The 23,398-nt window shown below is 24.8% G+C and overlaps 6 protein-coding genes across 6 annotated transcripts; 2 read left to right on the top strand and 4 right to left on the bottom strand. All coding sequences in view use genetic code 6, as the record gives it.

Moving 5' to 3' along the window:
• Window positions 1-187: 187 nt before the first annotated feature.
• TTHERM_00193230 (pyruvate dehydrogenase E1 alpha subunit) lies at window positions 188-2,420 on the bottom strand (the record flags this gene model as incomplete). The annotated part of the gene is made up of 7 exons (XM_001017076.3): window positions 188-246; window positions 303-417; window positions 477-722; window positions 785-1,033; window positions 1,239-1,463; window positions 1,586-1,765; window positions 2,205-2,420. 7 exons carry the CDS (start codon window positions 2,418-2,420, stop codon window positions 188-190), a joined length of 1,290 nt encoding a protein of 429 aa, XP_001017076.2.
• A 1,181-nt stretch (window positions 2,421-3,601) lies between these two features.
• On the bottom strand, window positions 3,602-9,781 carry TTHERM_00193220 (hypothetical protein; the record flags this gene model as incomplete). Its single annotated transcript, XM_001017075.2, has 3 exons — window positions 4,353-9,781; window positions 4,189-4,297; window positions 3,602-4,087 (listed from the first exon to the last, which is right to left on the bottom strand). The coding sequence occupies exons 1-3, from the start codon at window positions 9,677-9,679 to the stop codon at window positions 3,602-3,604; spliced, it is 5,922 nt and encodes a 1,973-aa protein (XP_001017075.2). The 5' UTR covers window positions 9,680-9,781.
• Window positions 9,782-10,742: 961 nt separating this feature from the next.
• TTHERM_00193210 (hypothetical protein) lies at window positions 10,743-12,755 on the top strand (the record flags this gene model as incomplete). The annotated part of the gene is made up of 1 exon (XM_001017074.2): window positions 10,743-12,755. The coding sequence occupies exon 1, from the start codon at window positions 10,824-10,826 to the stop codon at window positions 12,753-12,755; it is 1,932 nt and encodes a 643-aa protein (XP_001017074.1). The 5' UTR covers window positions 10,743-10,823.
• Window positions 12,756-13,763: 1,008 nt separating this feature from the next.
• TTHERM_00193200 (Serine/Threonine kinase domain protein) lies at window positions 13,764-16,099 on the top strand (the record flags this gene model as incomplete). Its single annotated transcript, XM_001017073.3, has 2 exons — window positions 13,764-14,283; window positions 14,826-16,099. 2 exons carry the CDS (start codon window positions 13,764-13,766, stop codon window positions 16,097-16,099), a joined length of 1,794 nt encoding a protein of 597 aa, XP_001017073.2.
• Window positions 16,100-20,090: 3,991 nt separating this feature from the next.
• TTHERM_000193185 (transmembrane protein, putative) lies at window positions 20,091-20,810 on the bottom strand (the record flags this gene model as incomplete). Its single annotated transcript, XM_012797894.1, has 1 exon — window positions 20,091-20,810. One exon carries the CDS (start codon window positions 20,808-20,810, stop codon window positions 20,091-20,093), a length of 720 nt encoding a protein of 239 aa, XP_012653348.1.
• Window positions 20,811-21,773: 963 nt separating this feature from the next.
• TTHERM_000193177 (bowman-birk serine protease inhibitor family protein, putative) lies at window positions 21,774-23,398 on the bottom strand (the record flags this gene model as incomplete). The annotated part of the gene is made up of 5 exons (XM_012797893.1): window positions 21,774-21,811; window positions 22,011-22,055; window positions 22,131-22,643; window positions 22,704-23,276; window positions 23,389-23,398. The coding sequence occupies 5 exons, from the start codon at window positions 23,396-23,398 to the stop codon at window positions 21,774-21,776; spliced, it is 1,179 nt and encodes a 392-aa protein (XP_012653347.1).

The following is a 23,398-nucleotide window of genomic DNA, read 5'->3' as shown; positions in this document are numbered from 1 at the left end:
TTGAATATAATAGAAATCAGGTAAACGAATAAAAAATACCAACATGGATATAAATTGATTGAATAAATACGCTATAATGTTAATATTTAAAAAACAAGTAAAAAGGAAAATAGCAACTTAAACTTCTATTATAATTTTTTATATAAAATATTCACTGTTAAAAAAACTGTTTTTGATATAAATGCAATCAGTAGGGCTTGCCTTCAGGGAAGTAACCTTATTCGTATTCAATACCTCTGATGTAGTCTTTATTTGTTAAAATTAAATTAAATAAATTTTTTTTTGGAAATTTTTCAATTTACATTTATCGTTGTTAATGTAAACATCGGTGCACAATTCGTGATCATCAGGTAATGGGTCTTTAAGAGCTTGTTCAACGGCTTTATCAACAATTTCTCTAGTTTCATCTTGGATAGCCTAATTTTGAGAAAAATAAAGTTTTAATTTCTATTAAAAATGTAATTTAAAATTATCACTTCGAGTTATTCTTGAGTAGCAAAGTTATTTTATAAAATGGTATTAGCAATAAATTATATGCAATCCTTCTTTTATCTGAATTCTTTGATTTCTTCTTGAGTTCTATAAGTAGTACCGGAGTCAGACATAGAGTGACCGTGATATCTGTAAGTTCTCAATTCAATGAAGAGAGGACCATGTTCTAAGGCATATTGCTTAGCAAACTTGAAACCTTCCTTAACATGGAAATAGTTATTACCGTCCATCTTTTATTGATTTAAAAAATTATTTAGACACAACTTTTATATTTTTATTTGATTTTGATTACTCTGATACCAGGAATCTTGTCACCTCTGGTGTAGAAATCAGTATTGTGAGAAGCTCTTGCAGTAGAGGTACCCATACCGTAAAGATTGTTTTCACAAACAAACAAGCATGGTAAATTCCATAAACCAGCCATGTTGGCAGCTTCAGCAATTTAACCTTGATTGGCAGCACCGTCACCGTACATAGTGATAGAAACGTTGGGCTTCTTTTCATATTTCAAAGCAAAGGCTAATCCAGCACCCATGGGAACCTTTTTTTAAAAAAATTGTTAAATTAAGAATATTAATTAAAGCTAGGTCTTTGATATAATTTTATTTTTTTTAATTAATTTTTTATTTTTTGAATAAAGATACTTACTTTTTTAAAAAAAAAACCATGTCCCTTTATTCAATTAAATTAACAACTGAAAAAATGATATCTGAAAAATAAATAATAAATTAGAAAATTATTTTTACTTGAGCACCGACAATACCGTGACCACCATAGAAGTGAGTTTTCTTTCTGTAGAAGTGCATAGAACCACCCTTACCACCTGTAGAACCAGTCTTTCTTCCCATAAGTTCAGCAATAATTTAATGGGGAGTGTCACCTCTTGTGTAAGCGTGACAATGGCATCTATAGGCAGTGATTATTGCATCCTCAAGATTGCAAGCAGCTTCAATACCTGAGATAACAGCTTCCTATTATTTTTAAAAGATATTTTATTATAAATTTAAAAAGTCATACTATTGATCTCATTATGTTATCTTGTCAATGTAAAAAACTTGCTATATAATAAGAAAATTGATGATATGATATTTACTTAACCGTCGTAGAGATGGCAGAAACCTCTAATTTCTCTTTGCTTATAAAGCTTATCGCATGCAAGTTCGATCTTTCTCATAACGTTCATATCTTTGTAGAGCTTCAATAATTCTTCCTTGGTAGCAGTTGATTAGGTGGGCAATTTGAATCCGTCTAACATCTTAGTCTAGTATCCTTCCTATCATATATCATTCATAAAAAAATCAGATTAAGTAAGGGTTGTTAAGCACTATTTATTTCATTTAAATTCTAGTTGCAATCATTTTTTTCTATTTTTTTGTTTTAGGATTGCTAAATAATTAGGTAGAAATAGATTTCTTAAAACAGAAATTAGACAATAAGGATATTCGTGGGATACTGCAATATTTAACTAAAGAAATGCTTGGTATCATATTTAAGTTATTTTTCTTAAATATTTTGTAAATTTAAATTAAAGTTTATAAGCTTTTTTGTTGAATGTTTGCAAGAATTTGAAATATTTTAGTAGTTATCGCCATATAATCAAATATTCGAACATTGGAGAGTTAGTTAGTTATTCTGTCAAAAAATGAAAAATATAAACTATTTCTATCTAAATTTATATTCTTAGCAAAAGATTAAATAAATAATTGAATTACAAGGTTAATAGTGACTGAAGAGAAGGCATACTTGTTAAGTCTGTTGAAGGTCTTACCAGCAACAGGATTGAAGAACTTAGATATCATTAGTTTAGCTTTTTGATGATTATTTTATTTATTTGTATTTTATTTTTATTTTTTTTCTTTCTTTTCTTCTTTCTTTCTTTCCTTTCTTTTGATTTGAGCAAGGAATAATTATACTCTTTAGTACCTCATCAAGATATTAAAAAATCAAGTATATATGCATGTATACCAAGATGAAAAAATAAAAGAAAGGAGATCAATAGAATATTAGATACTATATAATGAAAATAATTAGAGAAAAGCTGTATTTAATAAATAAAGCATGCATGCAAAGTTAGATAAAATGTATCTATCCATTATAACACTATAAACCTTTAAATATATTTATAATCTATTTATTCGCTTATCTAAATATTTTGTATCAATAAATTCATAGTATTTCATCTAGAATAGTCCATCAAGATATGTAAAAATGTGAATATTCGCAGCGATGGTTCGTTTTTTTTATTTTGATTTTACTTTTATTTATTTTTTCATTTAAAAAAAATAGATGTAGCTTGCTTATATTTAAAAAATATTTAATTAAGTCTTTGATATAAGTAATGCAATAATTATTATTATTAGCTGGATATCAATAATCTCTTTGACGTCAGAAATATACTCTTTTTTTTCTTTATTAAATATCTAAAATTATTCCACATTAATTATATTGATCTAAAAACTACAATACGTCTTAAATTAAAAATGCGAACTATTTATAATTTTTCTTTGAATTTTAGTATTTTCACATTATTTTGTAGAATCTTCTTAATGAGCAGTACAACTAAATATTTTTATATCTGAATTGTATTTAATTATAACCAAGTAAGCTTATTCAAAACAGTTAATTAAATATTAAAAATATGAACATTATTCTAATTTTTTAAATTAAAGTAATGCGCACTTACTATAAATCTATCCTTTAAATTATTTTTTTTCTATAATTATTTTAACTAATAATTAAAAAAATTAAATATTACAAACAACATAACTAAATATTATCTTTATTAAATCAATAAAAGCATCTCTATATCACAAAAATAGATATGCTTCACTATTTAAAAACAACCTGAAGGATTACGATAAAATCTTTCAATTACTTAATTAATTTTTTGTTCTATTCTCTAATAGAAATTTTAGTTTTTATAATTAAAAATAATTTATTTAATTAAGCAAATAATTAAAATTTATATTAACAACATTATAATCAATATAAACAATATTATTAAAATTAATTTAATCAAACTATCAAAATCAAATTAAGTAGCAATTCTATTTTAAAATATAATTTTTTATTAATGTTTAGAATAATTTATCTTTTTGTAACAAGACTCTCAACCTTGATCAGACATGCTTTCATCACCTTGTTCCTCTTCTTCTTCATCTTCTTCGTCCTCCTCGTCTTCATCTTCATCACCATCTTCTTCGCTCTGATCCATTTGATCTCCAATGTTGCCCTCTCCAGGTGTTGCAGATTTTTGCATTTTTAATTATTTCTTCTTCTTTTCTCTTATCTTTTTTTCTTCTTCCATGTAGTGATCTAAAGGTAAGTATTCTACATCATCTTCTTTTACTTCTTATGGAATTTCAGGTGGATCTTGTTCGCTCAAATGTTAAATTAATATATGGAATAAAGAGTTTATTTTTTTTTAGTAATGCTATTCAGCTTCCTTTACAGTTTTACGATCTTTTCTTTTAAACTTAGCTAATTCCAACAAATCTTCTCTCTCAGTAAGATCGATCTCATCTAATTTTTTCTTAATTAACTCAATTTTTGCCCATCTTTATTTTTTAGTCTCTCCAATTTTTGTATCCAAATTCTAATTGTTCAAATAATAAATTTTTATTTACATCATGAATTTTTTTTGTAAAATATAAGGGTAAAAATATGTAAATTATAAGAAAGAAAAATATTTTTTACAATTCCAAGTTTCGATAAAATATTATTTATTTCACTGATGTTTAATTTACGCAGATCTTCTTTTTGTTTTTCATCTTCTTTATTATTTTATTTATCATCCTTTTCTGATCTATAAAAACAAATAAATAAATTAATTATTAAATACATTTTAATTTAAGTAATACCTCTTCTTTAAGGGTCTCTTAATGAATGAATAACCACCATGACCATTTGTTGGATCACCGAGACCTTCAAGGTAAAGCTTTTATTTATCATGTGCAAAGTTGTTTGAAAGTGACCATGGAGTGAGGGAGAGTTTGTCTGTTATCAGCTTTGCAATTGTATAATTTTTAATATCCTCTGGGTAATCTCTTTAGAATTTAGCAAGAACGTTTTTTAATTTTTCAGTTGTTCTTAACTCTTTTAATCCTATTTCATTTGATAGGTGATATACATGTGAAAGCATTTTTTCAAACATGCATGCTTGTTCAGGTGTCAATTCAGGATCATGTGCATTTTCATTATCCGAGTCTTAATCATTGTCTTTTGGAACAAAGGTATTCTTATTATTTAACTCAGGTTTAAGATTTTTCTTCTTAATTTATTAACGGATTTATGTTTCTGTGAGATTTTTACTGAAATTATTTAAAAGATCTTGGAAATGTACTTTCTTTTCTTTCTAAATTTTTATCATAATAAAAGTATTCATACAGTTCTTCATGTAAGGAGTGATATCTCTTGAACGAGGACGATAAATTGATTTCGAAGGTTCTATTTATCCTACTACATAGACATATTCAATAGGTCTTAAGTAATAATTACATTTATCATTTTCTTACTATCTAACAAGTAAAAAGTCCGTTTCAGGTAACCTTTATTTGAAAATCGGAGCTTTAAATAAATGATTTTCAAGCACAGTTATACCTAGAGACTCTTTTCCTTCTTCTTGATCATCCAGTTAACCGAATAAGTTAGTTTTATCATTGTCGTCATAAAATACAACTCTACCAAGCTCTCCAAGATAATCTTGAATATACTATTTAAACTTTTACAATTCTTTTTCGAAATCTACAAGCTATCCTTCTTACTACTTTCTATGCATGTAGCTCTAGAATTAGCCAATAGTTTTGTAATTTTTATCAAAATCCATACTCTCATTAGCTTGCTATTGTAATTAGCTTTGTTAGTTTATTTGATTTAATGTTTCTTATTTCTTAGAGTCATTTTCAATTTTTTTAAATATTCTATTATGGTAAGCATAACGGAAGATTTTACTGTTCATACCTATATTTTGTAGCACAAGTGGATCTTCTTCTATGTATTCCATCATGATAACAACGTCTTTTTTTAGACTTAAGTTACGCTTACTCTTGAAGTGGTTATAACTTTCTACTTTTTCTTCTGAAATTTCTAAGCATTTCATATCAGGATTTATTGTTTTTAGACAATAATCAGTTGGTTACATTCCAATAGGAATAGACTTCCATTCGTTTAGCATAGGATTTTTTATAGGTGGTTATCTCTAAAGAGGCATAGATTATTTATTTTAATCTATTATTTGAGGAGCCATTATTTTATCTAAGTTATTTTTATCTTTTCTATCCTTTTACAGAGAAGAACTTTTATCTGAGGAAGCGTTTGTAGTCAAAGATATAATTGAAGATGACTAATTTTTTCCTGCTAATGGATTTTATATTGTTATAAGGGTAGGATTTGAAGGATTTTATTAAGCGCCAGGTGCTTACTAATTAGCATTTTAATTCATGAAAGGGATGCTCACTATTGTATCTTTAGTTGTTGGTGCCATTTTTATTGATATCTTATTTAAACTCTAAGTTGGCTAGACAATAGGGCGAGTATTCGAAGGAGTGGAAGTAGGTGTAGTAGGTTATCCGCCTTATGATTATTAAGAATTTAGATGAATAGGTGGAAGCTACATTTGTATAAGTCCACTTCCTCCTAAAGCAGTAGCTGATGGCATTCCTAAAGGTTACTAAGGACCTAATTTAGGTGTTGATATGCTAATTGTATTAGATGATTACGATTATTACTACTATAATAAAGGCATTCCAGGTTATTAAGACTACATAGTGTTTAAATATTAAATATAATCTTAATATTATTTATCAAATTGTCGCTGTGCAATACGGATTTTTTAAAATAAGTCCCAGTAGTGGTAGTCTTTAAATACATTTTCATCTTGTGTTAGATAATTGAATTCAAACTATTTAGCCACTCTTGAATGATCATATTTTTAAGGTATTTCTTTTTAATCTCTTTTCTTTTATTCAATGAAGGTTTTTAGATTAACAGGATATTATTGTTACTGTTGTTACAAAGAAGCGATGAATTGAGAAGGTTAATCCTCAGACACCCCTTGATTAACTTAATCTGGTAAACCAGAAAATATTGATTTAGGAATTACTGATGTAGTATCTCCACGTTCTTCGACGTGTAGTTTCTTTTACAACTAATCCCATTTGTAAAAAGCATCTTTACGTTCTTTTTTTTAAGTAGAGAAAAAGGTGTTTACTTTTTCTAAGAAAAATTGAGGATCATTTAAATCAATTAGAATATTATTATAGTGCTCTTTTGGTTAATTCCAACCACAATTTAGTAGTTCAGAGTTATAGTAATCAAATTATTTAGAAATCAAATGTCTCTTTACAACAAAAGTTTCTTTAGGTAGTTTTTCTGTTTTAGCTAACAAATTCTTTTTCTATTAGTTAATAAAAGCAGGATTGCCATCCTTTTACAATGCCTGCTATTATTATTAAAACTATTATTATTACATCTAATTTAACTCTTTCTATTTATCTTTTTCAGCTTATGTTTTTTATTTATTCTTATCTGTGTTGCTTGATATTTAAATGTTGATATAATTTCCTTATTTTGGTTCCTCTATGTGAATAAAATCTTTTTCTTGTTAAGTTATACGGAACATTTTTGAGTTGGGAGCGAAAGGTGGTGGCTATTCCATGTCAATAGGTTCTCCAAACAAATTCTACTTTTTTTCAATTTCATCACCAATTTTAAACTAAAAGGATTGATTTTTAGGCTCAGAATGAATTTTACTTTAAATCAGCTTTTTGTTATTGTAGTCAAATTTAAAGAAATTTTCTAAAAAATTTTTATCTTCTAAATCCATGCAATTCTCTTTGTACTTCTTTTGCTTAATTTATAGAAGATTTATACTTTAAATGTCAGAATTTTTATTTCTTTCTCTCGATATTTCTCTTTCTTCGATACTCATAGCATTCAAAATCACAGAATCACTCTTTTCTTAACTATTTACATTATCGTTATTCTCATTCTTTTATTTCCTCTTATATTTTCCCTCATTTTCGCTACCAATTTCCATTGATTCTGAATCTTTTCTGTTATTGCCTTTCTTGGAATTTTTATATTTTTTGCCAGATGCTGAATCATTATCACTTCCACCATAACCTGAAGAATTATCATCTCCACTGCTACTGCTAGCATTACTATTGTCTTCATTAGAGGAACTATTACTTTAAGAAAAGCTTTCACTTCTACTTGGAGTTAATTTATATGAATCATCACCTAAACTTATACTACTATCATTACTGTCTTTCTTTCTTCTTTTTTCTTCCTTTTTCACTTTATTCTTACTTTTTTTAGATTTCTTAGACTTCTTTTTCTTTTTACCAGAGTCTTAATCGTCATCATCATCTTCATCATTTTATTTCTTTTTACTATTTTTTTCTTTCTTACTTTTATTACCTTTTCTTTATTCATTTTCTCCTTAGCTATCATCGTTTATCAAGAAATTGTTATCAGATTCATCTTTCATTTTGTAAGAATCGTTATCCTCATCTTCGTTTATAAAATCAGATTAATTTTAAAATTCTTCCATCTTAGACTTCTTTTCTTTTTTTTATTAGCTGCTAGAACTTTTTGCCTTAGCATCTTTTCTCATACCATTATATAATCTCATATATTCTTTTTCATAAAGATCTTCAATAATATCTTCTTCTTCCTCTTCTGGTACAAATTTATTCTCTCCACTTATAATTTTTTTAATCATTTCATCTCTTAGCTAAGTGAAGTACTCATTTGAAGAGATTGGATTGTAAATACGTTATATCATTTAAGGTACTATTTGAAAGCTTTGCTTTATATTATTAAAGTGAAGGAAATAATCTGATTTACTTGCTTTTGCATCTTCATAAATCGCCGATTCAAGTTAAGTAATATTTAAATCACTCTTTTTAAGTATAGTGTGGTGACTAATTTTTTAATTTTAGTTCAACTTTCCTTAAAAGCTTGGATGTCCATGCAAACCTTGTTAAATTTAAGGATGATTCTAAGAAGCTGATTTTTAAATAGATGCCTGCTATCCTAAGTTACCCTCTTCGTTAGCCTCATCTGGAACTAAATCATCAAATTATTAAATTTAGTTATGAGTACGCCATTCTTCTAAAAGACGATCAGCAAAATTTTACTACTTTTCAATATATTCCCTATTATCTTTCTAGACACGATTTCTCATATTAGTATGCATTTTTAATTCTTTTAGGATTAGTTTTTACACTTTCTTAGAAGAATATCTATAAAAATCTGTAAGCCTATAAATATTAACACTATAACTTCCTACTTTATTAATTACTTAAAAGGCATTTGGATCTGTTTATAAATAATATCCATCTTAATCATCCTCTTCTTCTTCCATTTCTTCTTCAATCTCTCTATTACTCTTGTCAGAGCCTGCTGATAAATTATCATCATCGTCATCCATATCATCTTCTTCATCTTCATCTTTATCTTCGTCTTCCTCATCCTCTTTATCTTAATCATCTTTATCGCTATCATCACCATCATCCTCATCATAACCATCTTCTTCTTAATTATTATTTTCATCATCTTCCTCATTTTCTTCGTCTTCTTCTTCCATGCTTTCTTATTCACTTCTACTATCTTTATCTTCATCTTAATCACTTTTGTCTTCATCTTAATCATCTTATTCTGCTTCTTCATCTATTTCTTCTTCTATTTATTTCTTCCTTCCTTTCTTTCCTGGTTTTTTAGGTTATTCAGCTGCAGCCTTTTTAGATTATGTCTATTTTTCTGCAGCTGTTTTGGCTTTTTGCATTTTTTCTAAATCAGCTTTTGATTTACGACCTCTCTTTTTTTTTTGTTAGACTTCTATCTCTTCTTCTTCTTCCTCTTCTTTTTCTTCTTCCTATTCTTCCTCTTCTTTATCTTCATCTTCTTCATCTTCATCTTCTTCTTAAGATTTACTTTTATCATCTTCTTCTTCGTCATCTTCATCTTCATCATCTTCTTCATCATCATCCTAATTATCATCTTCGTCATCATCATTTTCATCATCATCCTCATCATCATCATTATCTTCTTCATCCTCTTAGGAATTATCCTCTTCATCTTCATCCTCGTTTTCCATATCTTGAGAATTTGATTTTTCTTAAGAAGCGTCTCCGCTATTGTCTTCCTCATCATCGAAATTAATTTAGCTCTCTTCGTCAGACATTTCTATGTAAATTATAATAAGCTGTCTAATTTAATCAAATTATTAATAATTCTAAAAAATATTAGAAATTTGCGAGGGAGTATTTAAAGGTGCAAGCCAAAAATCTTTATTTTAAAAGTTATTTTAAACTGAAATAATTAATTTTTAATAAAATCATTATCATATGTTTTATCATAAAAAATGCTACTTTTATTTTTTTAATTCTTTTATCTCAAAAAATATTATTAAAATCAAATTTTAACACATAAAATAAGATGAAAATAAATAAATAAAATATTCAACACTGAAACTTTATGCGAACATTGATTTTGAGGTTAATGCAAACTATTTAAATATTTTAAGTAAGTGAATAGAATTTAGAAAAAACATTATTTTATAATCTTTTAAAAATATTTACTACTGCAGATGATCATTTATGAATTTCAAATTCAACTTTTCCTAACTTTACTCCCAATTAGTTAAAACATTTTTTTTTCTAAATATTTTAAATACCAAAATTAAAAAGAAAAGAGGCTTTAATAAAATTGATTTTTTAAGAAATTAAAAAGTAAAATTAAATAATATTATTATCTACGCCAAAAATCATTTTACAATAAAATTTTTAGTTTAAATATATAAATTATCATATATTTTAAATTATTATTTTTTATTTAGTTTTTGATAATTTATAGAATTTATATTTCTTAACTGAAATATAAAGATTAAATGAGAAAAAATTTTTTTATATCAATCCTAAAAAGAAAAATTAATGAATAAAAATAAAGAATTAGTTAAATTAATTAGATTAAAATTATTTAAATTTATAAAAAATATTTTACATTTTTAGAAAATTTAATTTATTTTTTCATTAAATTCAAAACAAATTTCATGGATAAAATTTATCAAAATATACTAACAAAGCTGATAACCTTATGATAGATAGATGGATTTTATTAAATGAATATCTTTCTAAATAAAAAGTCATAAGATTGAAATAAAATTTCAAAATTAATTTTAATAGATTTTGAATAAAGATAACTAATATATCTAATTATCTTGAATAATCTAACAATTAATAATTTCAAAAATATAAAAAATTTATCAAATTATTTTGAAAACAATTAAAGCGATATTTTAGGGAACAATTAAGTAAGTAAGTCATAAAATGAGCAACTTAGTTATTAATTAATTATAAGTTTAGTTGAACTAAACAATCGAAAACATACAAGCACATCAGCATCTTATTATCTTGGTTCGTCTTGGTAGTTAAGTAAGAAGAACTCAAGTATGGTCTGGCGATAAATTTTAAGGTTAATGGAGTGATGATATTAGATTAAATAGAAGTACAGAGGATTCTTTAGAAATCAGATTGAGTGCTTTAGAAACACCTCAAAGCTCTTCAGGATAACTATTGGGTGTTGCTAAAATTCCATTCTCTTAAATCTAATCATCAAGCGTTATTTAAGATTGGTTTCCTTTGATAATTAAAGAGTAAGAAGCTGGTAAGGTCTATGCAAAGATTCAATATCTAGGTGACTAATAAATAAATTTAGGTACTCCTTCTCATGCTTTAGCTGGCATGCAACGTTCTGAGTAGAGAACTCAATATTCTTAATACTAAACTCAATCTCCAACATTCGCCTCTTCTAATAATTAAGTTCCTGCAGGATCTGGGTTTTCATAATACTCATAATCTGTTTAGATGTAATAACAACCATAATAATAGGTAGTTTAGAGCTAAACTACTGGCTTACCATAAGGGTATTAAGTTTATTAAGGATCTCCTGCTCAAGAATAGGGCTAAAATTTAGTTTCTCCATAATCTCAGCATTAAATTTATGTGTAAAATATTTAAGGATCTGGATTACCAACTTAGGAATAGATCATATAATAAATTTAAAATCGTTTTTAACAACACTAAGTTCCTTAATCTCAATATCCTCCTCGTTAAGTTGTTTAATTTCCCTAATAATAATAGTAGCAATAATTATAATATGTCTAATAGCCTCCTCCTTAACCACTCACAATTCAATAATTCCAGTAACTTTAATTGTAGAAAGCATCTTAACAACCTCAGGTGATTTAAGTAGGTTAAAATCAACTAGGATAGCAGGTATAATATGTTTAGTAGCCTTAAAATATTTAAGCTTAGTAGCAAATAGTTGGTGGCTATCAGGTATAACAACAACAACAACAACAATAATAATATGCTCCTTACTAGGCTTAATAGTAGTAATAATAACAAAACAAGTATAGAGTCAATTCATTATCTACTCTCTAGCCACGTTAACAATTTTCTGGTGTAGAAAGATAATCATCTTCTCAATTACGTCTTCTTCCTTATGATTAGGTTTAATAGCAATAAGTATAAGTAGATGATATGTAAGGGTTAGTGAATGCCTTTGATAACTAGTTAGTAATTCATAATCCTCCTGCAGTTATTGGTCTACCTTAGCAATAAACAGATTATATATCTTAATAGCCTCTTATGCAATCTGTAGTTAGATTAGTTCCAAGTTCTTAATACTAGGAACAGTTATAGCAATCACCATCATAGCAAGTAGTTCATATTTCTGGACAGCCTCTTATCTAAGAAATATAGCAACCTTAATTCTAAACATTAAGTAATTCATAATTGAGACTTGTACCAATTTCACAAGTATAGCATTAATAATAATAACAACAATAGCTATAATAATAAGCATAACCAGTTTAAGGAATTACTTTACTAGGACGCTAAAATATCTCTTAACAATAGCAAGTATAGTAGTAACCTATCTAACAATAAGTTAATCAAGTTTCAATGCAAATACCTGGACAACCATTAAGCAACTCATAAATTAGAATTATTCCCTTAAATTAAGCTTAACAAATCTAAGCTGCTTAATAACAATAATAGTAAATAATATCATACCAACCTTAGTAACAATAAGTTTAATATGCATACAGTCCTTAAGTTTAATACGTAAATTAATAGGTATTACCTTAATAAGGCTTTGGTATGCAGTAAGGATCTCTTTATTAACAACAACAATAGTTGACTCCTGGAGTTTAATTGATATCTTAACCTTATGGATAGCTTTAATACTAGCAATGAGTGTAACTAAAATTCATTAGATAAAATTTATCAATCTCATATAGTTATAATGATATTTTAATTTAAAGTAAATAGAAATAAATTGAAGAGATTACAGAATAAATCACTGGCTCTAAATATCATTTAAAAGAGAAGTATTATAAAATATACTGATTTTATTCTTGAATCCTAAAAATAGCAATCAATAGAAAGAAGTTTTAGTAGCAATTTCAAATCTACGAATCACATTTTTTTCTTAAAATGTGATACATTAATTATAAAATTCGCAAATCCAATCATATCATATCAGTTTTAGAGTTTTTCTAAATTTGTTATATTTGTTTATAAATTTTCTTATTGAGTGTTTTTTGTTTTTTATCAGTTACACATACATTTATTTATTTATAGTCTTTTCATGATCTATAAAAATGATATTTTGTTACAAATTTTAAACAATCTATTTTAACAATTTTGTGAATCAAGCAAAACTTTTTAATAGCCATATAAATAAATTATCACTCATTTTTTATTTATAATTTATTTGCATCTATGGTATTAAAAGTAACTTCATAATCAAATAAATCAATTTCTAAAAGTAGTTAAAAATCATCTTGAACCACAAATAATTATTTCATTAACTGAGTTAATGAAGCTGAGAGATCTTCTTTTTATGAAAAAGGCAATTTCTTTTGAAAATTAAATTTTCTATTAAATAAATTTAAAAAGGATTACAAACATTTTGAGAGCTAATGAACATATTTTATTTATTTATTTTTCTCCCTTTTAACAAATAAGATGAAATGTGAAAACTGATGATTTGAGTTTAAAAGCTATCAAGAATGGAAATGTATTGCTTGATGAATACAGGAAAAGAGGTTGCTTTAGATAACTCGTCAAATAAAGTAATTTATTGATAAATAATAATAATTAAATATATTGATAGTAAAGAGAACAAAAAAATAAATAAATAAAAAGCAAAGATATAGTTATTCACAGACATTCAATTGTTAAGTTAAAGAAAGAGATAAAATGCCCAAGATTGTTGATAACTACGTACTCGAAAGAAAGATCGGATCAGGTTAATTTGGTGATGTATTCAAGGGATATAATAAGGTTAACAACCAAGATATTGCCATCAAGGTAGTCAAGAGAGAGTTACTCAAAGGAAAATTTAACGAATTACTTGAAAACGAAATTAGAGTTCTTCGTACTTGCAATAATGAAAATATTATCAAGCTCTACGACATTAAGAAGACAGCTAACAATTTCTATCTGATGCTAGAATATTGCAATGAAGGTGATTTGATGCAATACCAAAAAGAAAAAAAGTATCTCACAGAAGACGAAGCAATTGAATTTTTAATCTAAATTTTAAATGCTTTCAAAACTCTTGTTAAGAATAAAATTATGCATAGAGATTTTAAATTAGCTAATATTTTAAAGCACAATGGTAATATCAAAATTGCAGATTTTGGTTTCGCCAAGTTGCTAGGTAATGATAACCTTACCTCAACAATGTTAGGTTCACCTCTTAATATGGCTCCAGAAGGTAAAAAAATTTCTTATTTTTTATTTTATTGGCTTTTTCAGTAAATGGTTTCTTTTTTGGGATAAAATGAATGCAAATGGTTATTAAAGCTAAAAGAAAACCCCTTTAATTATTCTAAAGCGATCAATAAGTTTTATTTTGCTAATTCTCATCATTTAATTAGTTTTCTTATTGTTTTTGATAATTTTAAAATCTATAACTATATCTCCATAAAATTTATAAACTTTAGTAGTTTTACAATAGCAAATAATATATAAATTTCATAAAATTTATAAAAAACTCACTATAAACACACAAAAATCTTTTTAAAGTCAATTTTTAATACTTTTAAAGCTTTTCTATACATTTTTTAGAGGGCACTCAGTTATATTTTAAGTTGCTAACAGCTTTTGTATTTAAAATTTTTAAGTAAATAAAGTAAGAGTTAGCCTGAAATAAAGATTTAATTCAGTTTTAAATACAAATCATCAAATTTAGCGATAAAATAGCAAATTTTTTTAAAATAAAAAGAAAAATTTAACATATAATTTATCAATAAATAGTTTTAGATGGATAAGATTACAACAATAAAGCTGATATCTGGTCAATTGGTACTGTTTTCTATGAGCTTTTGTTTGGTAGACCTCCTTACACAGCTGGCAACATGATTGATTTAATTAAAAATATCCGTAATAAGCCATTAGAAATTCCTAAAAAGATAAATAAAATTTCAGATGTCACTGAAGATATAATTCGTAAAATGCTTGTTGTAGATCCTCGTAAGAGAATCGAATGGGACTAATTGTTCAGTCATAAAATCAACAATTTCCTTGAAGATAAGATTAAGAATGATTTAGAAGCAACTTTGAAAGATGAAGGATTACTCTCCATGAATATGTCTCGTTTCTACATTAAAAATAATAAAGTTATTTAACATCCAAGTGAAATTGAAAAGAAACAAGAAATTAATAATTATGCAATTAACGTAGCAAAAGCAGGCAAAAATTAAAACAATTATTAGGGTGCAATAATTAAGCGTTAAACAGAGCGTGTTGAGGAAGTTTAACCAGCTGTTTAAAATAATTAGGCTCAAGAAGAAAGCAAATAAACAGAAGAAGATGAAATGTAAACTAAAGAATCTGTCCGTGAAGCTTAAATCCGTATCAAGAAGCGTAATGCCAACCGTATTCTCCACGAGCGTAATATTTATGTTTTCCTTGCATCAGTTGCTGAAGATGCTATGAATAACACTACACTCAAGAGCTCAGAATTAGTAGGATTCTTATTGGTCAAGAAGTTACTTTAACTTGTAGAATTTTTAGCTGGTAAAATGAGAAAGAAAGAAAATGTATTTAAGCTTGAACTTTGGGATATGTTTGTTGATACTAAAGATTTTAATGATATTTTCATGTATATTGAAAAAGAACATGAAGTTTTCCGTCTTTATTTTAACTCTATGTTAGACAAAATCCAAAATTCCCCAAAAATTATTAATTCTGCTATAGATCCATAAGTCAAGGCTGCAATATCCTCTAACATTAACTAAAACATTGATGCTGTTCTTAAAAGTATGCTTTAAGACTATTGCCATGAACTAGTTTAGCAGATCCTAACTTCAATTAAAGATAGCAAAGATCCTGAACCATATCGTCCTCTTATGATTCATGCAGATCGTATCCTTGATTGCCTTCGTCTTGATTAGGTCTTTTAATTTGAAGACCTAAAAAATAAGCAACAGTTTAACTTCAAATTGTACTATGATGAAGACGATAAAATGGATATTGATTAGTTAATGAATAAAATTCAAACTAAACTTTTCTCTGCTATAAAGAATTGATCCTGAAATACTACTAGATAACTATATACTTCTCTAATTATTTCATAATTCAATGTTAAAAAGAACAATTACAATTATAACCCCTTTCAAATTAATAACTCTTAGTAAAAATATTCATTTATGCCTTTGTAGTTAACATTTAGTTAAATAAAATTAAGATTTTTTTATCTTTATATTAATTTAACTTCCAATCTACATTTTAACAATTTTAAAAACCCATATTGAAATATTTCATAAAAAATAATGATTTGCATCAACAAAATTTTTTTATTTATTTATTGATTTTTCAATAAAAAATTATTTATTTTAATATATCAAAGAAAATTAAAATTTTTATTATATTCTAAATTTTCAATTTAAATTATTTATTCAAAATGAAAAATTTTTTTACAAGTTTGTATTTTATCCTAAATGATCATAAATTAATACCTTATTATAACTAAATTTCTTTTAGAAATGCAATAATTTTGAATTAAATTCTTAAATATACTATAGTATCTAGAAATTGTCTTCTTTGCTAAAAATTAATAACACTCAAAAAAAACCTAAATTAATGATAAATTTTACAAAAAATAATTTTTATAGAGTAAAATGCTGAAGTATGCAAAATCTTATAATTATAAGAATAGGATTTTTACTATGTATCCTTTTCCGATTTTAGTTTGAATGATAGTAATACAAAAATCTAAAAAAAGATAGCAATAAATAAGGTTCTTTACATTTTTTGGGAAATATTTCAACTAAAAAGTAAATCTATTAATATATTCTTGAAGTGAATATTAACTCTAATTTATAAATATGATATTTAGAAAAGAGATTTTACCTTAATCAATAAAAATATTTAATATAAATAATAAATGTTCTAATATATCAAAGAAAACATTAGAATTAATTGAAAATATTAAAATATAATTAATTCCTCATCCATCTTCTTCACCTAACTTAAATTCCATTGAGAATATATGAAATTTAATAAAATAGGTATTTAAAATTATAATAAAAGAAGAAAAATTTAAAATAAAAAAGATGCTTTAATAGATTTACATAGTATATGGGATGATAAATATGATGATATAATAAAAAATACTATAAATCAAATTAATTAAATATTAGAAAATGTATTATCAAATAATTATTAAGTTTATTTTTGAATTTTAAAAATATATATTGATATAATTTAGTAAATAGCATTTTCTGTTTTTTATAATTTTACATTGCTTAAATAGTAGTTTTTTATTTCATAAATTTTAAATATTAACCTTTTTATTGTAAAAAACTGGATATATTATATATAATTTATAATTAATTTAAAAAATTTTTTTTCAAAAATAATATTTATTTTAGGAGTTTTTAATTTGCTAATTTCAAAATTAATTATTTATTTAAATGCTTTCTTTAAATTAGAAAGAATATAATAATATTTTTGATTTCTAATTTTTAAAATTTACTTATGCTTATTAAATTTTAATTCCTTATATATTTAAACTATTATTGAGTTTACTTTTGAAATTATAAAATATAGCACTTCCAGGTATTAAATTAGGATATAGAAAAGTAAGATTTTAATTCCTGGATTTGCTACACATTAGATTACTTAATTACATAATTTTATTTTACTTTTTATTGTAAAATATTTATTTTATGATTTTTTATTATAAATGTGTAATTTTTTTGGCTACTAAAACCTAAAAGCAAACCCCTTTAATTATTTTGAAGTAATCAAAACAATTTATTTAGCTAATTTTCATCATTTTAATAGTTTTCTTTTTATTTTGATAATTATAAAATAATAACTACATCCCCATAAATATAAACTTTAGTAGTTTTGTAATAGCATAAAATACATAAATTTTATAATACTTATATATGATTCATGCAGATTACATCCTTAATATCTTGACTAGGTCTTTTAATTTGAAGACCTATAAAATAAGCAACAATTTAAATTTAAATTGTACTATGATTCAGAAGATAAATGGATAATGATTAGTTGATGAATAAAATTCAAACTAAACTTTTCTCTATTTTCTTAGCTAATTATTTTGATTCCATGTTAAAAAGAACAATTAAAATTATTACTCCTTTCAAATTAATAATTCATTGTAAAAATATTCATTTATGCCCTTTTAGTTAAAATTTAGTAAAATAAAAAAGATTTTATTATCTTTAAATTAATTTAACTTACAATAAAAATCTAAACCATAAATTTAAATCCATCAAAAAATATCATAAAAAATACTGAATTGCATCAAGAAAATTTTTTATTTACATAATTTCAATTGCTAATTTTACAACTTACTTATTTCTTGTTTTTTCAATAAAAAGTAAGTTATTTGAATAAACTAAAAATAATTAATTATATTAAACAATGTTGGCTAAATTTTCAATTTAAATTATTTATTCTTTCTCAAATAATATTTAATTTAAGATATATATTATTTACATGCATTTTAAAATAAATGTATTTAAACAAATCATAAACTTATTTAACCTTTAATAGTTTTCTATTAAAAGATTAAATTTTTTATAATTTGATAAATGTTAAGTAAAAATTAACCGAAAAATAATATGTTATAAGAGAGTAGTAGCCACATTACTATATCTCCAAGTTGAATATATTTTTAAAGAGAAGCATCTTCAATCTCCTAGTTTTATCTAAATTGCTGTTCATAAAGTAGTATCTAAATATGAATAAACCAAGTTATAGAAAATAAGAGTTCTCCTAAACATTTTATTGCTCTACTTATTTTAGAAGTATAGGCTTCCATTAAAATTGTCAAAATAGCTGACATCAAAAATAAGATACCACAAAATATGCAAACTAAAATTGGAATATTGTAAAAAAAGCATAATATTGTCAAGTATAAGTACTTTTTTAATGTTTAAATTTAGAAATAGTAGACCTTATATGAGTTGATTAATTTGGTTTGGATTCTCTCTGTATACAATATTGAATATTCCCTTTATTTTTGATATAAACTCCTTACGTTCCTTAAATTAAAAAGAAAGAAAGTCAGTTAAACTAAAATTTATATAAGGCTAATGTAAAAACTCATTCTGTAGCTATAGGAAGATTGCCTAATTTCTAAAATCTAAATGAATACACATACAAATATCATCGTTAAATTAATCTCTAAATCGCTATTAAATCTTTGAATCATAAAAGTTTTAATTTTTTATAGGATAGGTTTTTTAATATTTAGAGAGTATTAAAATATAAAAACTATAGTTAATATTAAGATCATAATAGCTTGTTTTATCAATAATATTGATATATTTACTAGAATACTTTAACAAAAGCCTAATGATTTTAATTTGCCATAATCCGGTATTTCACAAAAATATCTATCTATATTATACCCAAATACACTAAATTCCATCTAAGGATTTTTATCTTAATAATCAGGAACTCTTGGGAAAATAAAAGTACCAGCGATTTAATAAAATTTGTATAATTGTGGTGGGAAAGAAGCATTAAGTAATAAGAATGCTGTAATAGGCTATATTGTATTTAAAAAGTAAAAAATTAATTAAAGTTAATTTATAGCTTTGAATGCACTTTTATTTTGAATTATAAATTGGTTCAATTAACTTTAAAAGTGATCTAAAGTCTCAGATTTTTAATTTTCATCTTTAAGAAAAAGAGGTCCTATATTGACTGACATTCCTTATTTCAAGTAGCTTTTATTCAAAATACTACTTTCATCTGAACTCTAAAAGTAATAATTTGTATTCAGAATAACAAAAACTTTTGATACCTAAAAGTTTGCTTTGATATTTAAGCTTACCAAGAATTCATTTCCAATATACTTAGCATTAACAAAGGAATATGATTCTTAAGATATTTCGGGGATGTAAAATGTTATAATTTCGTTTAGTTAGCTATCAGAAATATTAAATTATTTCAAAACTTAATTAAAATTTAAACTGATAAACCATGTTTTATTCTAATAAAAACTACTTATTTAAACATCAAAGCTTTTTAGGCATTTCATCTATTAATTTTCTTATTAGTATAATTAATCAGTACAATTACAAAAAAATCCTTCCTTTTAAAATCCAGGCATACACAATAAGCACTGCTAATAACTGCAAGAGAGGCACCCAGTGGAGCATTTTTTGCAAATCTTTAGCTAAGGATCATAAAAAGTACCTTACTAGCATATTTAGCAAGATCCATCTATTAACTCTTAATAGCCATAAATACATTAGCATGATGGAGGATTTACTCTATTTAACGAGCATTTAGTACAATTATCACTAAAATCGATGCAACTTAAACATTTGTCAGAACACAATACTTTTATTTCAACACATTCTTATTAAACTTCTTGGTACTGTTTATCGCATTAGCAGTTAGGTAAAACTCTCCTTTCAGAAGAGCATGTAATGCAAATATTATTGTCAATGCTACTACAAGAACCGCATTTATAATTACATTAGCAAATATTTGTTTTATTTTTTTACTAAATGCAATTGCAAGTTGGTGTAATTTGATTTGAAAACTTGCAACTAGTACAATTATTACTTTGATTTTCACATTCTAAACATTATAAATCACATTTTTAGCATCTAGAAGTCTATTTATTAAAAAAGAAATATTATTTGCACTATAAACACTTCTTTAATGGATCAGCATTTTCATCTTTGCAAACTGTACAAAATGGTTAACCATTTATATATTCTATTAATCCACATAAATATTCTTCATAGTTTTGAGGTACTTTTATATTACAAGTTTAATCTTTTTAAATGATATAGGGTGTATATACTGTATTAAGAAATTATTAAATGCATTGCTACTTTGTTATTATTTGATTTTTATAGTACAAATAATCTCTCTTTAAGTATAAACATTTCATAACTTTTAGATTTATGTAAACAAAGCAAGAGTCAAATTTTGTATAATCGTAATAGACAAAAACATTTCTTTGGTATATATTTATGTTATCAATAAAAAACTAATAATGGTTTGAAGGATTTCCAATTTGTAATTTATATATCTGGCTTGATAAATAGTAGTTTGCTTGAAAGGTTTCTTTAATATGATTACAAATAAAATCTATTTTGTAAAAAGTTTGTGTTACTAACTAAAACAATTCTTCTACTTTTGCATGAAAAAATAAGAAATTAGATTAGTTAAAAAATAATACTGCATTTTTAAAAGTTTAGCATAAGCTCCAATAGCATAACTAAACATATAAAATTTATTAAATCTAATCAGGTATTACATATATTCTTAAAAAAGTTTATTAATTCGTAATTTCTAGCAAAATGAACTACTCAAATTTGTCAGATAAATTAAACTCTATAGTAAAAGAAATGCTAAATAAATCTCCATAATTATTACTAGGGTATACTAAACTAGCATAAATATCCTAATTTAGCTAAAAGCCTTAAAATTAATTAAAATTTTGTAAAGATTTAGAAAAATTAAGACTTGGTTATGATATTTAATTTCCACTAGAATCATTAATATATTAATTATAGTTAATTTAACTTAAATCTAGTTTATATCTTCCAAATAATTCAGAATCATTTTGATAGATAGAAAAAAATAAATCGACTCCATTTAAAGTAGGGTTTGGTATATTCTTTATAAATGTTATTTGCTTATTGTTTAATACTAAGCAAAAGCCACTTATAATAGAATCGCATTTACCTCTACAGATTTTCAAATTAGAGGTTCTATATAACTATGGGCAGTTAATGCTTTAATCATAGTAATTATATACCTTTGTTCTAACCATAAATATACAGTTTAAGTTGTCTGTCCAAAAAGCAATCCAGGCTAAGTCTTAAGATTCAAAAGTAAATTATGAAGAAAAGATATTATTTAAATAAAGCTTTATAAAAAAAATTTATTGATATTTTATTTTTTAAAAGCTTAAAGTAATATGTTATATAATACTTAAGTTTTCTTCAATATAAGCAATTTTTATTTCTTAATTCGGTCCTAAATTAAATTATTTAACTAAGATTGAAAATGAAAAAAAAAAACTATCAGAAGTTTTTATATTTAATTAGCTACTCGATAAAATATATTTGTTGATATCTGCATCCATATTACTGCACAACTACCCATAGTCTGGTTAATTTGATATTCTTATATTTTACCTCTCTTTTAAAATGAAAAAGGGTGTTATGCAATTCTACCCATCATCAAAAGCATTTTTATCTAAGCAATTACCTAATGAATCTCTGATTTTTGAGCAGTCATTAGGACTATTACAATTTCTGCAGTATGTAGGGCATTTTACGCAATTATCTCCTGCTAAATAAAATCCTATTAAACATTTGCAACCATTTTAAGAAGAACTATCATTTATCATATTTTAAGGACATAATTTTCTAGGAGGATTCCAATCTTTAACCCCTTTAATGAAATTATCAGTGTTTGTTGTATTTTTGAGAACGCATTACATTTTATTTTAAAAATCAAGTAAATAATTATCCATACAAACTAAGCATGATCCATCTGTACTTTCTAAATAACAATTATTTTGCGAATATAATATAGAACCAGAATATATTCTTATGAGATCTAATTAATAACTTACATCATTAGAAAAAAACATTAGTTGGTATCTATAATATTTTTTACTATTTGGAATCTCCAACTATTAAGAGTTATTAATAATTAGTATAATTTTTCCTTCCATAATATTATGATTCCTTATGAGTATGATATTATTCCACTCTAATGAATTATAAGTGGCTTATTACCCTCCAAATAAAATCTAGTTATTAGAAAATTACACACAAAATAAATCTGGGTCAAAATTAATACAAAAATATTAATTAGTAGTGGGTGGTATTTATAAAAATTTCAAGAAAAAAGATATTGTTAGTTAATTAAAAGGTGAATCCAAAGCAATAGTGAATAAAGAGTTTTATGGATTAATGCCATTATTGTTTGCTATTAAAAGCGCTTACTGAAATGCTTATACATCACTTATGAGCTTTCCTGGATTGTTAAAAGAATTAAAATAATCATATTTTTAACTAATTTAGGTATAGTATGAGCTTAGATACCTTACTATTTCTTAAAAAGTATAAGACGTAGGTTGACTTAAAATGCCAACGCTTAGGAGAAAAATTACTGAGCATGAAGGTTTTAAATTTAATTTTTGTGGAGGATTACCATAATTAAGCTCTAAATCACTTAAATTAAGCTCTTTATTATATATTTTTAAAAATGAGCCAAAAGGGTAATTCTAACCATTTTAACTTTAAATTAATATCTAAACTTAAAGACTATCAATTTATTATTAAATATCTAAACTTACCTATACCCAT

This window comes from Tetrahymena thermophila (genome assembly GCF_000189635.1).
Source record: "Tetrahymena thermophila SB210 genomic scaffold scf_8254617, whole genome shotgun sequence".
In the NCBI taxonomy this organism is placed as follows: Eukaryota; Ciliophora; class Oligohymenophorea; order Hymenostomatida; family Tetrahymenidae; genus Tetrahymena; species Tetrahymena thermophila.
This window is presented reverse-complemented; position numbering and strand designations above follow the sequence as displayed.